The sequence below is a fragment of the Cebus imitator genome, unplaced genomic scaffold (genome assembly GCF_001604975.1).
Source record: "Cebus imitator isolate Cc_AM_T3 unplaced genomic scaffold, Cebus_imitator-1.0 Scaffold27, whole genome shotgun sequence".
Lineage (NCBI taxonomy): Eukaryota > Metazoa > Chordata > Mammalia > Primates > Cebidae > Cebus > Cebus imitator.
This window is the reverse complement of record NW_016107342.1, coordinates 11,022,184-11,045,243: the sequence shown is the minus strand read 5'-3', so window position 1 is coordinate 11,045,243 and position 23,060 is coordinate 11,022,184. Positions and strand designations below refer to the sequence as shown.

At 34.8% G+C, this 23,060-nt stretch overlaps 1 protein-coding gene across 5 annotated transcripts in view; it reads right to left on the bottom strand.

The window, feature by feature from the left end:
• GTDC1 (glycosyltransferase like domain containing 1) overlaps nucleotides 1-23,060 on the bottom strand; it is a 416,322-nt gene that overhangs the window by 266,271 nt on the left and 126,991 nt on the right. For all 5 annotated transcript variants that reach the window (XM_017523181.2, XM_037736612.1, XM_017523175.2 and 2 more), the window contains exons 3-4: nucleotides 19,856-19,920; nucleotides 16,955-17,156 (exon numbers count right to left, since the gene is read on the bottom strand). In XM_017523181.2, the coding sequence (XP_017378670.1) occupies nucleotides 16,955-17,133 (179 nt within the window). In that variant the 5' untranslated portion in view covers nucleotides 17,134-17,156; nucleotides 19,856-19,920. The remainder of the gene's footprint in view (nucleotides 1-16,954; nucleotides 17,157-19,855; nucleotides 19,921-23,060) is intronic.

The following is a 23,060-nucleotide window of genomic DNA, read 5'->3' as shown; positions in this document are numbered from 1 at the left end:
ATTGCTGGAAGATGGCTGAAGCAAAGGAAACCAAGTGCCTTTTATAATATATCAAACAACAACAAAAAAGGGGACTTTATCTTAGCTGAGATTATACAATAAGCCACTAATAATCACTGATGTCTAAATAACAATTAGGTGTCATTTCCAAGAAATAGACAATGATAAAAGCAAAGTTTTTAATGACGAAGAAGGAATATAGTAAATATCTAAGATACAAAGGAAGAGTTAGGAGGGCATCATTCTAAGGGATGGTGGAAAACGTTCAAATGAGCTACAAAGGTCAAGCAATACAACCTGAAAAGAAACAGGGATACAGTGTTCCTACAAAGGAGACCATATAAATTTGTATCATCGGCAAGTCAACAGCTAGGCCCCCATTATAAAACCACTATGTTCCTCCACTGTTCTCTTCTCAAATCAAAATCTTTACATTTCCAGAAAGGCCCTGAGTTTTAACACTATATAGAAAGATCCTATCTAATGAAGCCATTTTTCTTGCTGCATTTGCATCCCTAAACCAGAGTTTCTCTGCCAGTGAACTAACAAGTAGTAACTGTTTTGTGCATATTGCCACTGTGACATGGAAAAAGAAAAGTCTCAGGACTCTGTCTTATAGATCCTATTTGCCACTTTAAATTCTCCCTAATGTGCTTTAAATTCATTATATCTACATCTTTTGCCACTTGAAAAAGAATCCAAATAAGAAAAGTGAAAACCACCAAAATAGCCACCTTCTCCTCTGTACTAAACCGGTAACTAATTATACAACAAGAAAAAAGTATTTCTACTAAAATAAAGCATACCATTCATGCAAGCATTTTTAAAAGTATTAAGCAGTTACTATTTGCAGGCAGGCCTGCACAATGTGCAGAACGAGGAAGAAAAGGAAAACAGGGAGTAGAATCTTGCCAAGCAATAGCTAAATAATAAAGTATTAGAAAGTTGGCTATCATTTTCCTATTTATGTCTTATCTGGATATAAACACAATTAGAATATTGCACACACAAAACGTATACGTTATGAATTTTGATACTTTATACTTTAAACTTTCTCTTTTCCTCCACTACCTGACCACTCCGCTACCACAAGAATAATAGAATACCATTTTGCATGACAAACACAAAACATTAACAGCTATTCAAAACTGTTTGCTAGTGAGCTTCTCTGGTAAAATACTTGAAGTAAAGGGCGAAAGAAATGAATGAAAATAAAATTTAGAAAGATTTTGGAGGGGATACAGTTGCGATGAGTTAGAGGTATTTATCTTAGGCTAACTCCTTCTTTCTGCTCATTTTGATGGAGTCTCTCTCTCTCAGTTGCCTAGACTGAAGTGCAGTGGCATGATCTCGGCTCATTGCAACCTCTGCCTCCCAGGTTCAAGTGATTGTCCTGCCTCAGCCTCCCAAGTAACTGGGATTATAGGCACCTGCCACCACGCCCAGCTAATTTTTGTATTTTTAGTAGAGACAGGGTTTTGCCATGTTGGCCAGCCTAGTCTTGAACTCCTGACTTCAGGTGATCCACCCATTTCAGCCTTCCAAAGTGCTGGGATTACAAACGTGACCCACCACACCTAGCCTAGGTTAACTCTTGAACCAGTTATAAGAACTAATTAAATAGAGTGTCTTAAAAAAAAGAGGAGGTCCAATGAGCAAGTTAGGTATCACCTGTGCAGTAAGTTGGTCAAATATATTTCCCCAACTCTCCTACAGTGGATTTACCTTCAGCCTCAGTTAGCAAAAGTAAAAATGTGTTCTAAGATTGTTGAAAGAAATAAAAAGGAAAGTATCTTTCTAAAGAAAAAAAAAAGTAAAACTAATTTACATAAGATCTCTTTGAAAGTTTTACCCACTAATACAATGCTTTCAACATATTTATAGTAAATTTCAAAGATATGTTCAATCTAAATAATTTCCACTAATGGATAACCAGCTGACACAGGTGACCTGAAATGACCAATTACTATTCCATTCACAATTTCTCTTGTGAACAAGAAACTTTCATTATGTTTACTAAAACCATATCAATTTCAAGAATGTACATCGAACATTTATTTCCATTTATCTAATTTTTTTGGCAGCTATGATGTTCAGCTGTTATTCTTTTATTAAAATTAATGTGAAAAATATAATCATGTGCAGACATTCATATATTTCTTTTCCTTGGAGCTTAAGCAAAAAGATGATGTATAAATGTGAAATAACTACTTTGTATTAGAAAGTTAGTCTCATTCCATCACAGGTATGAAATTCTGCTTTTCCTTAAAAAGGCTACAGACATTGTCAAAACTTCAGATATATGAGACAACTAAACACCTTTTATTTATTTAAGAATTCTTTATCATTATAGGGCAATTCAACCACTTTCCATGTTATCTTTTTCATACAGATAATTCTTTCAGACATTTCTGAATCAAGTGCCTAGTAGCAAAGTATCTTATAAAATAGGAGGCATTATATAAATGTTAGCTGAAGAAAATGAATTAACAGTGAAATATTCCTAATTTACTTTTCTAATTACAGAAACATAAAATGACCACTATTTTGATCCATTATTACTATACCTATTATATATATATCACATTATATATATTATATATGGGATGAATACATTATGTTATATATATACATGTAATATACATTACGTGTGTGTGTTTAAAGACACCGTGTGTGTGTGTGTGTGTGCGTGTGTGTGTGTGTGTGTGTGTGTGTATTTAAAGAGACATGGTCTTACTCTGTCACCTCAGCTGGAATGTAATGACAGGATCGTAGCTCAGTATACCCTCAAATTCCTGGACTCAAGTGATCTTCCTGCCACAGCTTCCCAAGTATCTGGGACTACGGGTGCACACCACATACTTAGCTGATTTTTTAAAAAAATTTTTTTTTGTAACACAGGGTCTTGCTATGTTGCCCAGAATGGTCTCAAACTCCTGGCGTCAAGCAATTCTTCTGCCTCAGCCTTCCAAAACACTGTTATTACAGATCCGAGCCACTATGCCAAGCATCCCCCAATTATTTGATTGCTGATATTTAGCTGTAATTCAAAATTGATACCAGAACTGAAATAGTTAAAACAGAGAATAGAAATCTGCAAATAATATTCTATTATTTCTTCCCACTCTATCACTGTGACTATCAAACCACCTATAACTGAGGAGTAAAAAGAACAGTACATTATGGTTTGGGGCCAAACACTAAGCACTATGGTTTTTAGAAAGCATTAATTCTATGTCCTCTCTCCTACTCNAAAAAAAAAAAAAAACTGAGAGCAAGTCGGTCACTAAGGGGAACAGTACAAATTCTAAATAAAACATTTTCAATTTAAAAATATTTTCTCCATAGTTTACAAAATATTCTTGGAAGATTATTATCTCATTTGATCCTCACACATCTTGAAGATAAAAAGAAAGAGTATTATTTCTATTTTCACCATTTAGCAGATGATGACACAGAATGAGAGTGACATGCACTTTTACAGGTGAGTGGCTGAACTGGGCTTGGATTCGGCTCCCCTGACTCCTAGTTCAGGGCTATTTCCTATTCCCTCTGGGCTCCTGTGTAATAAGATGTCTAACAGGCACAAGACACAACATCAAAACTCATCATATGTTCCTAGGAATGACCAAACATTGAAGGAATTCACACTGTGTAGACTAATATTTGTAAATCGGAATTAGTATCTATGTGCCTAATTTGTGGTTTGGAGTTGTGAACAAATGCATTAGTCAGTCAGTCAAAGTAAGTGAGAGAACAATTAATACTCGATGTCTATGAAAAACAGAAGACATTCTTGGTTAGATATGCTTATCACCTAAAAGAGGACTGCATGACAAATTTTAAAATAAAACAGAAATGTAGATAAATGTTGATGAGTACAAGCTGAATATCCAAAATTGCAAATATGGAAATACTGATTCAGATGGCACCATTTCATTATACTGTATCAGAAAAAAGACTTCAGGTGACTCATATAGATAAATCTGGAGTGAAGGGATTTCCCCACCACTATCCCCCACATTTTAAAATGTAAAGCTAAAGTACCAAACAAAACCAGGCTGCAACACAGTATTTCAGATTTTCTACCAGTTTTCTAAAATACAAGGCATATCAAACGTTTGTAACTATTCATGCCCCATCTACAGCCTAAATCTTTAAACAAGTAAAAAAAAAAAAAAAATTACCTTTTTTCCTGTAATATAAAACAGTTGATAAAAGAACATAAATATCCTGAATTCTCCAAGTTTTGACATCATCAATATCTGAAGAATTTATCATCAAAAATCACAATATCCAGTAGAAACCCTAGAACATAATAGCTGAGAAGCATTGATAATGCAAATTCCTTTGTTTCTGGAGCCAGAGAAGGCTGAAATATGTCATAGCAAAAAAGAAACCATTATTCATCAAAACTGTATTTTTAAATAATTCTAAGAGGCTGGTATTCACCACAACTCCTCTCAGATTTAGACATCTAATTAGGACCTGCATTTTTAATACTCATTAATAGATGTAAAACATATGCATGCTGAACATATTAAAGAACAAAAGTTTTTGCGAGCTTTTTTCCATGGAAAAAATAAAGAAAACTCAACTGTGTTCAAGTAGATCACTACCATCTGCCAGCATTTTATCTAAAATAAAACTGATTGAAAGAGGGCAAATATTAATATCATGTTTCCAAAAGCGTGAACATTTCTCAGGTAGTTCAATTCTAAAACTGCCACTGTTTCTATTTCTTGTGTGTATGTGTAGGTATGTGCATTTTCCTTTTTCTACTCCTAGTTCTAAATACCAAAATCAAAAAGGGGTTACTTTTGTCAAGTCTACTTAAACGGTGCTCAAACTTCATAACAAATAAGACCTCAATTCTTAAACTCTGCTTCTCTTTCAAAAAATAAAGCAAATAAAATATGAATGTCATCAAATATCTTTGAAGACTTGGAAAAACAATATTATTGCTACTAAAATAACTGCAAAATCCTACCAATCATTCTTTATAAACTTAAAAGTTATCTCTTCATTACGATCAATTTTCATAAAATACTAAGTCAAGGATTCTTAAATCTTTGCAGTAATGTCATTGAGTTATTGCTTGGTTCCCTAACAGTGATCTTCTTACAAAATAGTACAGAAAAATGTTTTTCAATAAAAGTGAGTTCATTTTTTGTTTTAAAAAGTTAAAAATGCCCTTTGAAGATCCTGATGCTGTTTCTAACACTAAGCAATGTTACAAAATGAAAGTTAAGAATCATTACATTTGAATGAGAAGCACTGTGATACAACTGCTACATGTGCACGTGTGCACACACACACACACACACAATATGCATATGATACATACTTTGAATTATGTTGGTTTTTATAAAAATATTTCTCATTGTGTTTAAATTTATGATAAAGGGAAAAATGATAAAAACTAATTCACATTCTTACCTATTTTAATTTTCTAAAAATCTTGGAACCATCAAAACAGTTTGAATACAAATAAATATCTGTCTCAATACTGGATACGCAGAGAAACTATGAGCAAAAATACCCCCATACCCTACATTTTAAATCTCTACTATAGTGAAAGATAAGTTACGAATGTGGGGAATTTTCTTAGAAACATATTAGTAAATGACCCTTTTGGAATGCTGACTCAAGTGAACATTGTTCAAATGGTACCAAAGTCAACAAACAAAGAGACCTCAGAACTATATTCCAAAGAAGAAATTCACTTCCTAAAGCATATTGCCTTATTCATCTTTATATCGTTTGTGCCTAGCACATAGTGTGCGTTCATCAAATGTATGCCTGCTATTCCAGATCACTGAGGAAGAAACTGGCTTTACTGAGCTATATACCAAGTAGAGTGACAAGCAGAAACTTTACTCATTCATTTGCACTCTGAGATTTAGCATAACACATGAACTCTACAGATGCACTTAATACCTTACTTTTTGGCAGGGGGAAAAGAGAGAAGTTTGACAAATTAATGCCAAATACTGAATCACTTATTGATTGTGTGTATTTATACATTCAAACATTGCTTGATGATGATGAGACCTTCTGAGAAATGTGTCACTAGGCAATTTTCTTATTGTGTAAACATCACAGAGTGTACTTATACAAATCTAGTTGGTGTAGCCTACTACACACCCATGCTATATTGGCATAGTCTATTGCTCCTAGGCTATAAACCTGTACAGCACATTACTGTATTTGGTATTGTAGGCAACCATAATGCAATGGTAAGTATTTGTGTATCTAAACATAGAAAAGGTAAACTGTAGTAAAAATAAGCAATTATCATCTTATGGGACCATCACTGCATATGCAATCTATCACTGACCAAAATGTTATGTGGCACATGACTGTACATATGTGTGTGTGTATGTGTATGTGTATGTATATATATATACACATACACATACACACACACGCACAGTATGTAGATATGTGTATGTGTATATATATAATTGTATTTATGTGGAAGACAGCAGTATTACATTAGATTTTTAAAGAAAAGTTTTATAACGTTTACATAAATGGAGTAACCTAAAATGCCGCCAAAACAAACTGAGCCAATGTAATGAGTGAAAATGAATAATTTATTATTAGCATTACCTAGTTTTTAAAATAATTATAACCACTAAAGTAGTTTAATTGTGACCTCTGTGAATTTGACTAAATTAATTTATAACCCAAATCCTTTTCACATAGATAGGACAAAGGTAAATTTCAGTTCAGTTCCAGACAGATTTTGTAACTAATAAAATGCAAGTAACATAACTTTCAACCATATTGCTATAGCTAGTTCTTTTCCTGCCTTCCATTCCTACTATTAATGTTCTCATTTAGAATTTCACTATTTTTCTATTAGATATTTAGAATCCAATGACCACCTTCTATATTCATCAATGGTCTCCATCCAATATTGCTGTAATATTCCTTAACACACTCTCATATTCTATTATAGCGCTCATTGATGGTTTTGCCTGAAAAACGTCATTTCCCCTTATTTAAATCCCAGCAACAGATCAGATACATTGGTGGTTCATGCATGTAATTCCTGAACTTCGGGAGGCCAGGGTAGAAGATAAATTGAGGCCAGGAGTTCAAGGCCAATCTGGGCAACATAGCAAGACACTGTCTCTGCAAAATAAAACTAAGTAGCTGGACATGGTTGCATACACCTGTACTAGCTAGGACTAGCTACCATAGGAGACTAAGGTGGGAGGATCATTTGAGCTGAGGAGTTCAAGACTGCAGTGAGTGATGACTGTACTACTGCACTGCAACCTGGACTACAGATTAAGACTTAAAAAAAAAAAAAATACCAGCAATGTCATGTAATTTTCCTTTTGCTCTCCTGTACTCAATCATGTGGTTTGAATGAGGCTGACTCCATTTCCTGATTCCAAAGTGATGATGTAATACAGGCCTTGTCAAACATGGTATTAGATGCCTTTTGCTTCAATAACAAGTCTAAAGGCCACATGATACAAAAAGGTACAGTTGGTCCATCTCAGGACTTTGTTAGAACTTCTGAAAAAAGAGGTACTACTCACAGATAAGGTAACTAACCTGGTGGAATATAAGCTTAGCTCTGGGAGTAATCCATATGGAAAGAGCCTATTCCAGAATGCACCCAAAACACAGGAAAAAAGGGTCAAGGATGCAGGAGAACAAATGACATCTCTGTATATACCTTGCCATGGCCAACCACCCTAAGACTTTCAGTTACATGACTCAGCTAACTCAACTATATTTTCTTTCACCTTTTTGTGATTTTTAATTGAGTTTCTATCACACAAAAGAATCCAGAGTAATACAGCCTTCAAATGCTGCCCATCACCTATAGTAAAAGCTCTACAAATTCTTAATCTTGAATTTAAGAATGTATATGAACTAGAAAAAAATCTACCTATCACCCAACCTGATCTCCCATAACTCCTCCTAACTCAGAATATGTTCATGCAAAATCAAGCTTTTAAAGTCTCCAAACATTTCCCTATTTTTCCTGTGGACTTTTGTTCAAAATACTTCCTTTTCCTACAGTGCTTTTCCATTTCATCTCTATTTATCAAAATCTCTAACATCCCTTTAGATCCATGTCAGAATTTGCAAGAATTAAACCTACTTCTCTGTACTTCTTTAATGAATACTGCCCTCACTGTCTGAGTATTCTGCAGTAATATCATGAATGTATGGTATACATGTACTATGTCCTGTAGAGAGATATAGCTAACACGGCAGTCAAATGCCTTCCCTTTGAAAAGGCAAATAATCATGAAGGGCTGAGGCTGATAAAGGAAATCTGAACAAATAAGAAATCACGTAACAGTGACTCCGAAGACAGAAGCACTGTTACACTTACTCCCCAAAAATCTCTAACTCTAAAAATAAAGTTAAATATATATATATTTATATATATATATTAAATATATATATAAATATATATGTATATGTATTTATAAATATATATGTATATATTTATAAATATATATGTATATGTATTTATAAATATATATGTATATATTTATAAATATATATGTATATGTATTTATAAATATATATGTATATATATTTATAAATATATATGTGTGTGTATATATATATATATATATATTTAATTCAAGAAAATGTACAAATAAGCCTAGGGAAAGCTAAATGAAGTTAAATGAAGCAGTGAATGAGCTGACCAAGTTGAATGATAGAAACATTTGTCCTTCATGTTAGAATTCCTTAAATCTTATCTTGATGTTAATTATTTGTTCATGACATCATAAATTTAGGAACAGATAAAACCATAAACCTTCATTTACAAATGAAAAAAATATATTATTATTAAATATTCTAAGGTTAATACTAACACTCTAAAGTGATTTTTTTCAGGCCAAATAATTAATGGCAGAGCTGAGATTAAAACCCAGGACTGCTGAGTCTCCAACTATAGTACGTTGTTTCTTTCAAACACAAGTGATTATTATTCTTTTGGCAAACTCTTTTATGTATATATACAATTTAAAATATTTTATTATAGATGCATTTTTTCAGGCAGATTCTAAGCCAGGGGCTATAAACACAAAGGTCTAAATGGGCCAGTTAAGTAAAATAAATGTGAAAAGTAGGCTTGTATGAAACAATGGTGACTAGTCGTATTTGTGACCAAAATGAAGAATATCTGTCTAACAGCATTAATTTAAAAAAAAAAAAATATTTAAATAATTACAGTGTCCAAGCAAAATACCTCTTTGGGCCAAATTCTAATCTGCCATTTATTCTGAAAGTGTCTGCTCCGTAAACTTAAAAGTCATTGTTCATGGGTGGCCACTGTCAAAACTAAAAAGCCTTAAAATACAATCACATGAAATTTACAAATATCACAGGCATGTTCTAGATCAGGGGTGTCCAATCTTTTGTTCAGCCACGTTGGAAAAAGAATCATCTTGGGCCACACATAAAATACACGAACACCAACAATAGCTAATTAGCTTGAAAAAAAAATCTCATAATGTTTTCAGAAAGTTAGATAGTTTAAGAATTTGTGTTGGGCTACATTCAAAGCTGTCCTGGGCCGCAGGCTGAACAAGCTTATTCTAGACTAATGTTTCCTGAACTAAGAAACTTTTTTTCTAGGAACACTTTTATACAAGGGAAATTACAGAAAATTATACTTTCTTTTGTCAAAATTTACATAATAGATAATGGCTGCTTTCATAGTCTGATTAATATAAACCATGAAAGTGAAAAAAATATATGGAATTCTTTAGTTTAATCCAGTAAAACTGAGTAACATAGGGCCTTCAGTAATTAGTTTCTGTTTCTATGTAGAAGAGATGACATCTTTAGGCAGAGGATGCTGGTAGTGCCCATAGCAGGAAAAATGTAAGTAAATTAACAAAGCAAATGGCAACCATATTTTTCAAACCCTAAAAATCATTCCTTCAACCATATTTTCTAAGCAGCTACTATCTGCTAGGTAGCATACTAGGTACTGGGGACAAAATGATAAACAAGAAAGATATGACCCTTGCCATGATAAAGTTTAGAATAAAATGGGTAGAAAATATCAAGCAAACAAAATTATTACGGGTTATATAGAACGTTATTACAGAGGAGAAAAAGAGTGCTAAAATAGAGGGCTCATTTTAGATTGGGTGCTCGGTAAAGGTCTACCTGAAATGATGAAACTTTTAGCTGAGGCTTGAGAAAGCCATGAAGAAAAAGGGGTGTGGGCTGGGGGCATGAGTAAGTATTGCCAGCAAAGAGACCAGCAAGCAGTAATAGGACTTGAGGCAGGAAAAAGCTTGATATTTCAGAGTGAGTAAACAAGGCCAGAGCTGCCCCAGCACATTAATGAGAAGACAGGGTAGAGATGAAGTTGCAGAAGCAGAGAGTGCCCTGATCACAGAGACCACAGCAACCTGTGCGTATTCTGGATTTTACACATGCAATAAGAAATCACGGATGGCTTTCAATCAGGGATTATTTAATCAAGATTACAAGTATCGGCAAGTAGGTATAGGCACTAAGTTTTCTTTCAATCAACAAAGGGTTCACTAAGTGCTTGCTGTGTGCTAGCACCATATGGCCATGTTTGTCAAATTTGACTTTATATCACCAGTGCTAGCATAGGCACTGGCTCTTAATATAAAAGCTCTTAATAAATACTAACGAAGGAAAATAATAATGGAAACAAGCTTAGAAAAGAACCAAAAGATAACCAGTCTGGAGGAATTTTGACCAAACTATCCCACCCCCCAATGCTGTCTCAACTACACATATTCAACTAGGAATTTCACCTAAAGAAGGCGAGTGGTTTTTTTTGTTTTGTTTTGTTTTGTTTTGTTTTTTTGAGACGGAGTTTCGCTCTTGTTACCCAGGCTGGAGTGCAATGGCGCGATCTCAGCTCACCGCAACCTCTGCCTCCTGGGTTCAGGCAATTCTCCTGCCTCAGCCTCCTGAGTAGCTGGGATTACAGGCACACACCACCATGCCCAGCTGAATTTTTGTATTTTTAGTAGAGACGGGGTTTCACCATGTTGACCAGGATGGTCTCGATCTCTTGACCTCGTGATCCACCCACCTCGGCCTCCCAAAGTGCTGGGATTACAGGCGTGAGCCACCGCGCCCGGCCTACATTTTTATTATCAGTATGAGATAGCGAACAAAGAAAAACATAGGAGAGACTTTAGGAAAAAAATCACTGAAATGCAGACTTATGTTCTTTAGAAAGTTAAAAGGAAGAAATGAGTATGACTGCTTTCAGCAGCAGTAGCTGTGACTCGGCTCCCGCTTTCCCCTTTTAGTGACTTTTGTGGACTGGCAGCTCAGAAGACCAGCAGGTCCATCGTGTGAAGAAACACCTGGGCCTGAACAATGAAAGAGTATAAATAAAGGAAAGATGAACAATAATCAGTCATTAATGGAAAGAACAATGTGCCCAAAGGAGGGTAGCTGGCCAAATGTGACCCCAAGAAAATAAGAAAGCATGAAAGCTGCCTAAAAAAAAGATAAGGAAAGGAAAGGGCAACAGACTATCTGTATCTCAGCTTTAGAGGCCCCATGTACAGAAAATCAGAGACAGTAACAAAAGGAAACATTGACTAAGATCTTAATAAAAGCATAAAATCTTTCTCAAATAAATAAATGTTGGAGATGAAGGCAGAATTAAATACATCTTTCATTTTTCTAATTTTTTTCCTGTCATATTGAGACTAACCATGAAGACACTCAACACTTAAAAACAATTAGATAAGAAGTACTCTAAAATCAGACTAATAGTCTCAATTATCATGTTAAAAACAAGCACATTACTTATAAAAGCAAAACTATGAAGGGTCTTATTCTAGTCAAAGCTCTTTTATATAGTATATTTTGCATCCATTTGGGCATGGGTTTTTTTCCCCCTTTTTCCATTCCATTCATTAAAAATAATGATTTTCTCCCCTCTGTAAAAGTGTAATAAACATCCAGTTTGTCTTTTAAAATACAGTTGTCAAACTTTAAACGGTAAATATACAGGAGATTTATCCTAGAGGTCTTTAAGGCACAAAGTCTGTTAGGAATAATGTCTTGTATCCATATGAACTGTTACCCAGGGAGCCATATGGAACCTTACATGTAATATTTTATTTTTTTAAATAAGCTAGAAAGGATATTAAAAATGTCTACTTGAAGTTGCACTGCAGCGCTTAACCCCTGGGATGCAGTGGTTTCACAGTGCATGCTACTAACCACACAAACACTTTTGAATTGGCAACTTGTGGTAAGAATAAACTACAAACTCCCTAACAAGAAAACTTTTTCCCCTTTCTATTGGAATATTTTCATCTTGAGAACACTGACAAAGGAACACAAAAAAAACATGGAAAAGATGAAGCCTAGAAACCATCCTTTAGGGACAATGACGACAGGTTTTTCTAGTTTTACAAAGAAGAGTCTGTGTCTGTGTGTGTGTGTGTGGGTGGGTGGTGTGTCTGTGTGTGTGTGTTTGTGTGCATGTATGTGTATATGAGAAAGAGAAGAGGGGAGAAGAGAGGAAAGAGACAGAAAGAGGTAGAGACTGATCAAATGGTTGGTTATTTGGTATGCAGGATTATCCTATTTCAGTAGATGTGTGGTCAGCTACACTTTCAACATAAAGTCAACATGCCTAAATTAAACAATACTGTCAATCACAGGAGATTTTAGTGAGATGAAATACTGTGGAAGAAGCCCTAAGTGTCATACAAGACTAGAACTAGGCCGCTGTGTGTGCTACCTAGACAGGAGAGCAAGATTGGTACAAAAACAAACCAGAAGAAGACCCCATAACAAAGCAGTATAGGCTAGCAAAGCTAGTAGGCTAAGTGATAGGAAAGATCTGGGCCAATTCTCCTTAAATGGAGCAGGCACATACTGGTGAGATTATGAGATGCTACACTGTACCTAATGACAAAATTATTTATACAGTGTCAAAACACCATCCAAACCCCAAGAAGTGCACACAGCTAGTAATAATATAAGGCTAGTGAGCTGGGCAGTAATGAAACACTGTACCTAGCCAAGTTTGTAAAACAAGTACAGAACTTCACAGTATACCAGTTTAAGGACAACTTCGAATGGCAGGTACTGAGCATCATAAACAAAGACTGATATCAGTGTGTTCATGAGTCTACCCTATGAAGAAAGAAAGTATCCCATATAGTTCCTTATTTGTGTCTTGAGGAAAAGCCTCAAAAGAGGAAAATTCAAATGACCTGTGACTTCTGAGGATTAAGAGAACATCACAGATTCACAGACCCAGAAAAGCACCTAGTGTCTGGCCCTCCAGCCTCCAACAACCATCAAGAATTGTAATACATCTCAAGACTGGGAGAAGTACCATACCCACTTCTAACAGTGAAATATAATAATATACATTTTAATCAAGACACACTTAGGTTTCATTTAATTAAATAATTTACCATGCTTTAACTGGAACTAAGAATAGTTGCTAAGACAATAGGCTTAAGAAGAACGAATAGTATATAGTCTTTGCAAGTGGCCAGACTTGAATTCAAATCCCATACCCACCACTAACCCAGGTACTGTGCAGCCTTCCATCAGCCATTTATGGCAATCCAGGGGTTCTGTCCTCATGCTTGTACTTCATGTTTGCAGATACCACAGCCAGCCAAATGTAAGAAAGGGGAGTTGGCCTTATTCTTTTATAAGTAAAATTTAAAAACCACTTTGCTGGAAGAACTCCCAGAAGTCACCCACTTAACTCTAATTTGCCACAACTTGGAGACTGATCAACCCAAGATGCAAGGAAAGTAGGGAAAAATTGGCAAAAGAGAACGGGATCATCCTAACTAATTTAAGTCAATGTTGCTTCACTCCCAAGGGCTGTGTACTTAGCCATCCTAAAGAAAACTGTGATTCTGTTAACAAGGAAGAAGGGCTGTTAAGTGGGCAATGATCAGTATCTGTCACAATACCTCAGATGAAACAAAAAATATAATTGTAAGCATCTGAGGGTGAAAAAAATGATTTTTAAATAACAGAGACTCTTTCAGTTCAGTAAAGATATTGCAGAAAGAAAAGTGAATAAAATACCCTCGATACCTAGTCTAAGGTACAGTCTAAGAAAGTAGAACTGCTTCATCCTGGAACAAGTGATTAACATTTCATAAAACAAAATTTAATGCCTCCCCCAAGCCCCATATTCAAAACCTTTTTCTGTATCTAGTAAAGTTTCTAAGGCAAAGCTATAATATAACCTAAGAATAACAGTAAGTATTGACTACTTTTGACAAAATAACTTGTTGAGCTTTTGTAATCTATAATAAAACTAAACAGCTCTAACATGAATCATGATATATTATTTTAGTTGTCCAGATAAAGCAGAATCGAACTGGCTAATTAGGCTGAAGCATTTATTCTTTCAACAATAAAATACTTTTCAGATAATAAGCTTATAACAGCAACAACTACATGTTCAGAAGCTGAGAAAAACAGCATATGTTTCAAGGTCTTTCTCATCAGACACTCTTATTTGTTCAGAGTATTTTGCATAGTAGGCAATATTGGTGCCCAATCATTTTACCTTTGAGTTTTGATGATTTCACATACCAAATATACAAGAAGAGCAATAACTGGAAAGCAAAAATTTTTCATATCTTTAAAAATTTCCACAGAGCTCAGACTTACTTGGCATAACAAAAGGTTACTCTCACACTTCAATCTAGGATTGAATGCACATATTTGTTAACTTAGTATCTAAATGTTCATACTACCTCAGTTTTTCTAAAATATTCAAAAAGGTTATTTAGCAAAGAGTAGATAAGTTATCACAGGTCAAATATAACTGTAAGTTAAACTTGTAAGGTACACCTTTGGGTTAAAAGACTGATTAGATTAGTATAGTTAACTGCAAAGGCTAAATGGCAGACCTTGAAAGATGACAGATACCATTCTTAGGCAGTGGAGGTTATGGCTACCAGAGAGTAAGGCTTTACACCACGATATCTAGATATCCACCTCTCAAATAAGACTGTTTCAAAGACCACTGTGACACTTATCCTCAAATGCTACAGGCTTCTAAGGGAGTAGGGAAGCCATAGACACAGAAGTGTTTGCATGCTAACCACACACATATATTTGTGATACAATAATGTAATTCTGAAAAACTGCATAATCAAAATGAAATCAAACAACAGACATAGAAATGTCTCATTTTAATGTTCAAATCACTGTAGAAATTTATTATATTGAATAGTACTGTCAAATGAAAAAGTGCCATAAAGTCAACTGGATTACTTGACCTTAAGTAATATAATATAATTGGTGCTGCAAAAACACAATTAAATGGGATGTGAAAGCAACCATAAACAGTCATATTTTAACACAGCAACAGTCTTATCATTGCCTTTACAACTTTTATATGAACATGTTCATTGAAATTTTTCATACTATTAGTGAATCAACAATATTCACTTAGTGATATCAGAATATAAAACATTAAATTATGTAAAGAAAGATACACTTTAGATTTGAAAAAAATAGAAAATTCTGAACATGCACTAGAATAACATTTTACCTTTCAAATCCTAAGCCATGTAACTGGAATGCTCGCTGCTATTTCATCTGACACTGTGCACTCTCAGTGACAATACTTGGTTTTCATACACAAAATGGGTAACTCTCTGAATCCCTCAAGTTCCTACTAAGAAGAGCAACCTACATTTAAGTCACAAGCTGCCATGTCTCCTGAGGCTGGTCCACTTTAGGGGCAGCAGATGGGCAGAGGTACTGGAGGCAAAGTGGGCACTGCAGCTTCCAACATGTCCTTCCTCTAAGAACCTGTCTGCTCTAACTCCATTCATTATCAGCTCAGCACTTTTCATTCCTGCCCAAACCAATGCAGTCAATACACAGGGGTCCACAACAGCAAGAACATTAGATATGTTAACCACTACAGGATAGTCTTCCACTATTTAACCATCAGGAGAACACACAGAAACACGTACAAATAGAGAATAAGGGGATGCCACCCTACCTGTTCCCTCAGTGAAAATATAATGAGTATTTACCTCCATCTTTTCAGTGTGTCCCATAAGACTCTTTTTTTTCTAAATTTTATTTTTATTATTATTATTTTTATTTTTATTTTTATTAGAGATGGGGGGGTCTCACTCCACTCCCAGGCCAGAGTACAGTGGCACGATCCTGGCTTACTGCAGCCTTGAACTCCTGGGCTCAAGCAATCCTCCCACCTCAGCCTCCTAAGTAACTGAGACCAGAGGCACATGCCACCATGCTCAGCTCATGAGACTCTTCCTAATACTTCCTCCTAGTTCCTACTTCCTAACAAATCAGAATTCAGAATTGAGTTCTGAATAATAAATACTTTCAAACTTACTCATCCTCAAGAATAAGTCAAAGGTTACCAACTCTATAAAACCACCTCCAGTTTGTCACAGTCCAAATCAACCTCTCCATCTTTCATCTCTCATTGCACTTGCCTATCTCTATCTCAACAGACTTTAAACCCTTGGGAATATCCACCTTTCAACTCTGATTCCTAGTAAACAGCAGACAGAACGAACCAAACTAAAACAGTATACTCAATAAAAAAGGCATTAGAGGTGTTTTTATGAACACCTCACCCCCCAAAAAACCCAATGGGCCCAAGATCTACTCTTCTCTCAGGCCACAAATTGTTACCCATACCCACACCAATGTATATAATGAAATCACAAGACAATAAGAAAAGACATATGGTTGGTTCTAAATGAAGCTCCTTTCCTAGTGACCAGGTGTCCTTAGAGGATGAGTGTACACCACTGCTCTGCTTTCTTTAGAGAAATATCTACTGTACTCATAACAACCAGTTCCATTGTTGGAGAAATTCTTAAAGATGCTGATAGAGAAGCAACATCCTCATAAAAGTTACTTTTTTAAAAACTGGAAATGCATCCTGAGCTCTAATTACCTGTAATGCTCACTGATGGGAATGTTCTGAGAGAAGTATAAAGCAGATGTCCGAGCTCTCCAATGCCATTTCTTTGCAGGAAGGGTATAAAGGACACAGTCTCCTAACTCTTCTTGGAGAAGATCCACCAGTTGTTTATGGGACCCTCCATAGAATGCTTCAATGATAAGAATACTCATTGGCCCATTCAAACCTTCAGATCCTAGATAACAACCAAAAAATGTTTATTTTTTCCATTACATACATGTATAAAATTGTAATAAAAATAAGTTCAAATTTTATACTCATAAAATACAAATAATTTAGCACTTATTTTTTAAAATAGGCTTATCCCATTATTTTAAATGGTATATAACACTTAAAGTTTTATATTTGTGTTAAGAAGAAGAAATAAGGATGTCTTTACTTTTCTGATTTGTTTTCCTCATGTCCTAAGATTATCTCCACTATGACTCTTAGTTTCTTTCTTCAACACCAGAAAGCTGAAAGCCCTCACCTGCTGTGAACACTCACTTCCTGCTTTGTTCAGCTATAAGCCTGACTCAGTAATCTCAGAAACCACTTGACTTAGAGCTCTAGTCTTAGACTGTAACTGAACTCATCTTCTAATGATGACTTCCACTTCAAGAGCCCTTCATTTATAAGGCCCTTCGTGGTTCAGAAACTCTGATTCTTTAACTCCTGTATTACTCCATCTTTAAATTCACGAGGTATAACTGTCCCTAATAGATACGTATTTAAAAAGACAGTATATCAACCATATACAAATCTCTATTTTCTAGTGTTAAAAATTTTAGGATACAATTTCTTGAGATACTACACATACTTTGATCACTTCCCCAAACTTGTCAATGTATCATTCCCAAAGAAACGCTGAAACAGTGTGGTAAAGTTGTATGTGTGTGAACCAATAAGCTTTCTACAACCTTCCTTTAGACAAGCGACCTATTAAGAGGGATAAAATAGCAATAATAGGGTCATTAAAAACATGATAAAATTTCATCACAGAGAATTGGCTATCAAGCAATTTTTCATTTTACTACAATTTTTGTTAATGTGCTCAGTGAAATAAAAAGATATCTATGAACATAAAATCTCTCATACGCATTTCAAATTATATGTTATTTCCTGTAAGACATAGGGGGAACACATCATTACATGCATAAATGCTATATTGCTTAAGAAATATTCCAGATGTTTGAATTGTCCTTTATGACTTAAGTAAATATCATTCATTAAATGGCGTATTCCTTTTCTTAATAATGTTGTTCCACAAAATTATTAGTCTCAGTGACTCATGATGTTCTTCACTAATAAAACTACACTTCACTTTGTTCAAAGTAATGGCTACTTAAATTGCATTTCAAAGCAAAAAGGCTTCTTTTTGATGTCTAAATTTTCCAATGAGCAATTGGGAGGATGGAGGAATATATCTATATATAATTGGGGGAGGGGCTCTGTGTGTGTATTTCATTTATATGCAAAATTAGAAGCAGTGGTCCTCAGGTAGAAAAGGCATGAATCCTAGGATCAAGGACATACATGTCTGAACCTCAGCTCTGTCACTTTCAAGCTGTATGACCTTGAACAAGTACCTAACTTTGTAGGACTCAGTCTCATCTTCTCCAAAATAGAGACAACAGTACTAACCTCAGAGTGTGTTGTTAAGATAAAATTAGAAAATGCATGTGAAGCATAGTAGATTGCAAACAGTAAGAAGGTATTTAGCCCATCCCATCATTAATATAAATCACTCTCCTTAAGGAGAAAGAATCTCTTCAAATTTTCTGCCATTTTAAAATCAATAATTTTCAATCATGGTCCCCTACCCAACAGGAATAGATGAAAAAGGTGGATATACAAATGCATTTAAAATTGCAGTGGGTGTTTACACATCCCATGTCAACAGCTTGCATTTTAAACATGAATTTGAGAGTCCTGCAGGCTTTGTGTGTAAGAGGTGAGCTCAGAGGCTGAGCCATGAAGAGTTCATGGACCACTGGACTTCTGCTCTAATAAGGTAGTGTTCAATAAGTTAACAGACTTATTGAACCCTCTTGGTTCAACAAAGTGGTAGCCATTAATCCTTCAAATGATGGAAATTTCTAGAAAGTAACTGAAAGAACAATAAAAAGCAATATTGAAAATTATATCAAAGGTTTCAAGAAAGACAGAATATAAGCAGTTTAACATTAATTTGCTTACTTCACCACACTGAAGATATCTACTATCTTGCTTTATTTCCTCTGACCTACTCACACTAAGGTGTATTAAACATATGCCCTATATGTACTTAAAAGGTTTCTAAAAGGGTCTTGTAAATATGACCTATTTCCCCAAGTGATGAAATGTGATATAAACCACTCTAAAGAATATTTCACTCATCTAACCTCAAAGAAAGCAGTATCAATACTGGAAAAGAAAACTGCTTTCTGATTCCTCATCATCTTATCCTTTCCATGATTAATCTAAAGTACATATCATGACATATTGTACAGATGTTTCTGATGGGCCTGGTTCACAAGTTATCTGCAAATTATCAGCCACTGTGGAGGCAGTACATGTAGGTGCTGCTATAGAGTCAAGATGCTCAGTAGGCAGAACTGAACTAAGCATGTGGGAGGCTGAAAAACAGAAAAGGGTGAAAAAAGATTATAGCTATAGTAGATTTCCACCCCCCTGACAGCTCAGTAAGAAGGGTGAAATGTACAGGTTTGAACTAGTGTTTATGTGACCATTTTTTCTGGTGGCCAATGGGTGTGCCTGCATTTTGGTTGTTTTTCTAGGGAAAATAACTATGTCCTACCATCTCTGAAAACTATACTTAGTGGCTTTGATTCATGGAAATTTGTTCTGCTTGTTTTGTGGAGACAAACATATCCTGGCAGTTCCCCCACTTACTTCTATTGCAACTTTTGCAGCAGGCTGAAAATGTGTTCTTCCCTATGGTCTTCTTGAAGTACAACCTGGAAGAAAGATGATTCCCATTAGATACAAGTAAAAGGGGGGAAGCTGATTTTTAAATATATGATTCAAACCAAATGACATATAGCACTTTAAAGAACAATTCAAATATTTTGGCTGTGTTTGAGTTTTGTTTTAGAAAACTGCTTGAAACAAGCATGAGGTTGATCAAAGAAAAAAAACAACCCACTTCACTGCTATGGTGAAATTTGCTAAAATATAAAGAGAATACACTATTTGCCCATTTCAGCAATAGTCAGAAAAATCCACAAGTGGTCACCTTGATACACAGATGTTCACAAGCATGTAGGGTGAATACAGACATTTTTGCACCACTAGCAAAGGCTACTAGAGAATACTTGGAAGCAGCAGTAATAAGGCCTCACTATTGAAAGTGCTAACTCCAAAGCAAGAACAGGTTTTCCTTTATAGGAGGAGGCTATGGCCAGGTGTTCGTCAGAAGATGGTAGAGAGCCAAATGTCTTCTGTTGGTGCCTCAGTTTATGAATCTGTTAAAGCATTGTCACAAATACCAAAAAAGACCTTAAATTATGAAACACTTAAACTGATTAAGAATACAAAAATTAGGCTGAGCGCAGGGGCTCACTGTGTAATCCCACACTCTGGGAGGTCCAGATGGGTGAATCACCTGAGGTCAGGAGTTCAAAACCAGGCTGGCCAACACAGTGAAACCCCATCTCTACGAAAAATACAAAATTAGCCAGGGCATGATGGTGCATGCCTATAATCCCAGCTACTTGGGAAGCTGAAGCAGTAGAATCGCTTGAACCCGGGAGGTAGAGGTTGCAGTGAGCTGAGACAGTGCCATTGCACTCCAGCCTGAGCCATAAGAGGAAAACTCCATCTCAAAACAACAACAACAACAAAAGAATACCAGAATTAGGGGTGTGGCACTTTAAAAGGAAGAAACAACAAAAAACTAGATTGGAAAATAAATACCAACCAGAAAACCCATGTCGTTTTTGCATGGCGCTCATAATGGTCTTATACAACATTAAGAAAAGAGTAAATACAGCAGCTCCATGCTTGCTCCCTAAAAAAGCATGTAATATATCAGATAAATTTTTATCAATTTTTAAGTTTTTCTGCTGAAACAAGCTTCAGTGAAAGAAAAACTCACTTCTTCAGCATAATTTATTCCCCAATGACACCAGATAAATGAAAACCTAGTTACTACTAAAGCTTTATGAAAGTTTAATTCATTATCAATACTATGATTTAATGATACATGGTTAAATGCTAAACATCAAATATGGAAATATAAAATATGTCAATGTGATAGCTCTTACACAGAAATTTTATATCATTTCAAATTCTATTTAAGATCAAGAGAGGTCAAAATGATCTATTTAAGAATTCTCTACCATTTAAAAAGTATATTTATAATTGAAAGGGGATATAACATGAAAATATCAATAGTATTTCAAACATTTTGACTAAAATGAAAAATCACCATTAGCATCACCCCAACTAAAAACTAATAATGCACTGATAAGATTACAGAGAACAAAAGTAGCCTGAAACTAATGCTGTGAATATTTTTAAATTTTTATCAAAACTTTTTGTCATTGTACCTGCATTTATTTTAAGCTTGACCCAATTTCTTTATTCCCTAAGCTATGATGATTTTCAAGGTGAACTACATTTTTGTCTACCTCCTTTAGCACTTAGAACTGCTGTGGTAGTTGAAATGTTTTTAACAGTATAGATATTAAAAATCTGTAATATGCCATTGATTTACTGAAAAGTATATGCTAAATATAAATACATCATGTCAATTTAAAAAAATAAATAAATTTGTCACACTGAAACCCATAATTAGCCTTCATATCTGACGTCAACTTTGTTACCTATAATATTCAAATCATTTTCCAACCAAAGACCCAGTAATAATTTTAAATCAGAGGAATTGTTGTATTAATATATTCCATAGACACCTTTCTGTTATTGGTTAGTTGTAGGAAGGTATAGTTTCAGTGATGATGATTTTAACGGTTTTAATCCCACACACATGAGAAATTGATTCCACAAGCTAATCCACATACATACCTTAAAACTTCAATCAATTGTTGAAAATATAGTTTTGATTTACCTATATGTAATATTTGGAAACTTAAGCTTGTTAAAGCAAAAAACAGTGGGCTTAAACACTAAATGATTTAAGTTGGGGAAAGTGAAACTTGAGCAGTATTTCTCAGTAGGTCATCAGAAGTTTACCTGGTATTTTCTTACTGACCCTTTCTCTCCCTTCCCTTCTGCACCTCCACCCACCAACACACCCAGGTTCTATTTAAAAAGCAACCAATAATCCAGCAGAGTAAAATAGGGCAGTGCTGAGAAAAGTTAGTATTACCTTCCAGCCTACTCACTTATTTTAATGATTCATCACGGAAACCCCAGTTGTTAAAATATATCTGAAATCTCATTAAATAGTAAAAATAAGCAGCATTGAAAAGTTCTCTGCTTTAAAACATGTCACCAGTGATTCCCCTAACAGAATCTATTAAGAATGAGTGTGAAGTAAAATACATTTTGCTAAAAAACTTTCCTCAAAGTAATGTACTATAATCAACTATCATATGGGGGAAAACAGAGACAAGATAAACAGATTCTATTAAGAAGTTATTTTTTAAAATTCTTCTATAAAAATCAGGCACAGCAAATTCATCTTAACCTCTAAAACCGGAATATAACCTCTGAAAACTGAAATATAATCTGCTATTAAATGCAAAGTAATAATTTTACATACATAAAACTCTATGCACTGAAAATATTCTATATAAATTTAAACAAAGTTGGCTAATAGGAATGAATCTGTTTCTGGAGCATTAGTCTGAACTGTGAATAACACTTGATGGATACTGATCATTATTCCATTATTTGGTTAGGGGACATACAGTCTAACATTTATGATAACTTGTATACTACCATATGTACTTAAATAGCAACATTTTGTTTTAATTCTGGGTTCAAATTGACAAAGATGTGGTAAGCTAATAATGTATATCCCTTTCAATGTTATGGATATGCTGATCTCTTCAACTCTGATTTTTGTGTCTTGTTGTAGAGACTAAGAACTGAAAATTCATGCATCGAAACCAAGATTTAGTAGGAAAACTTA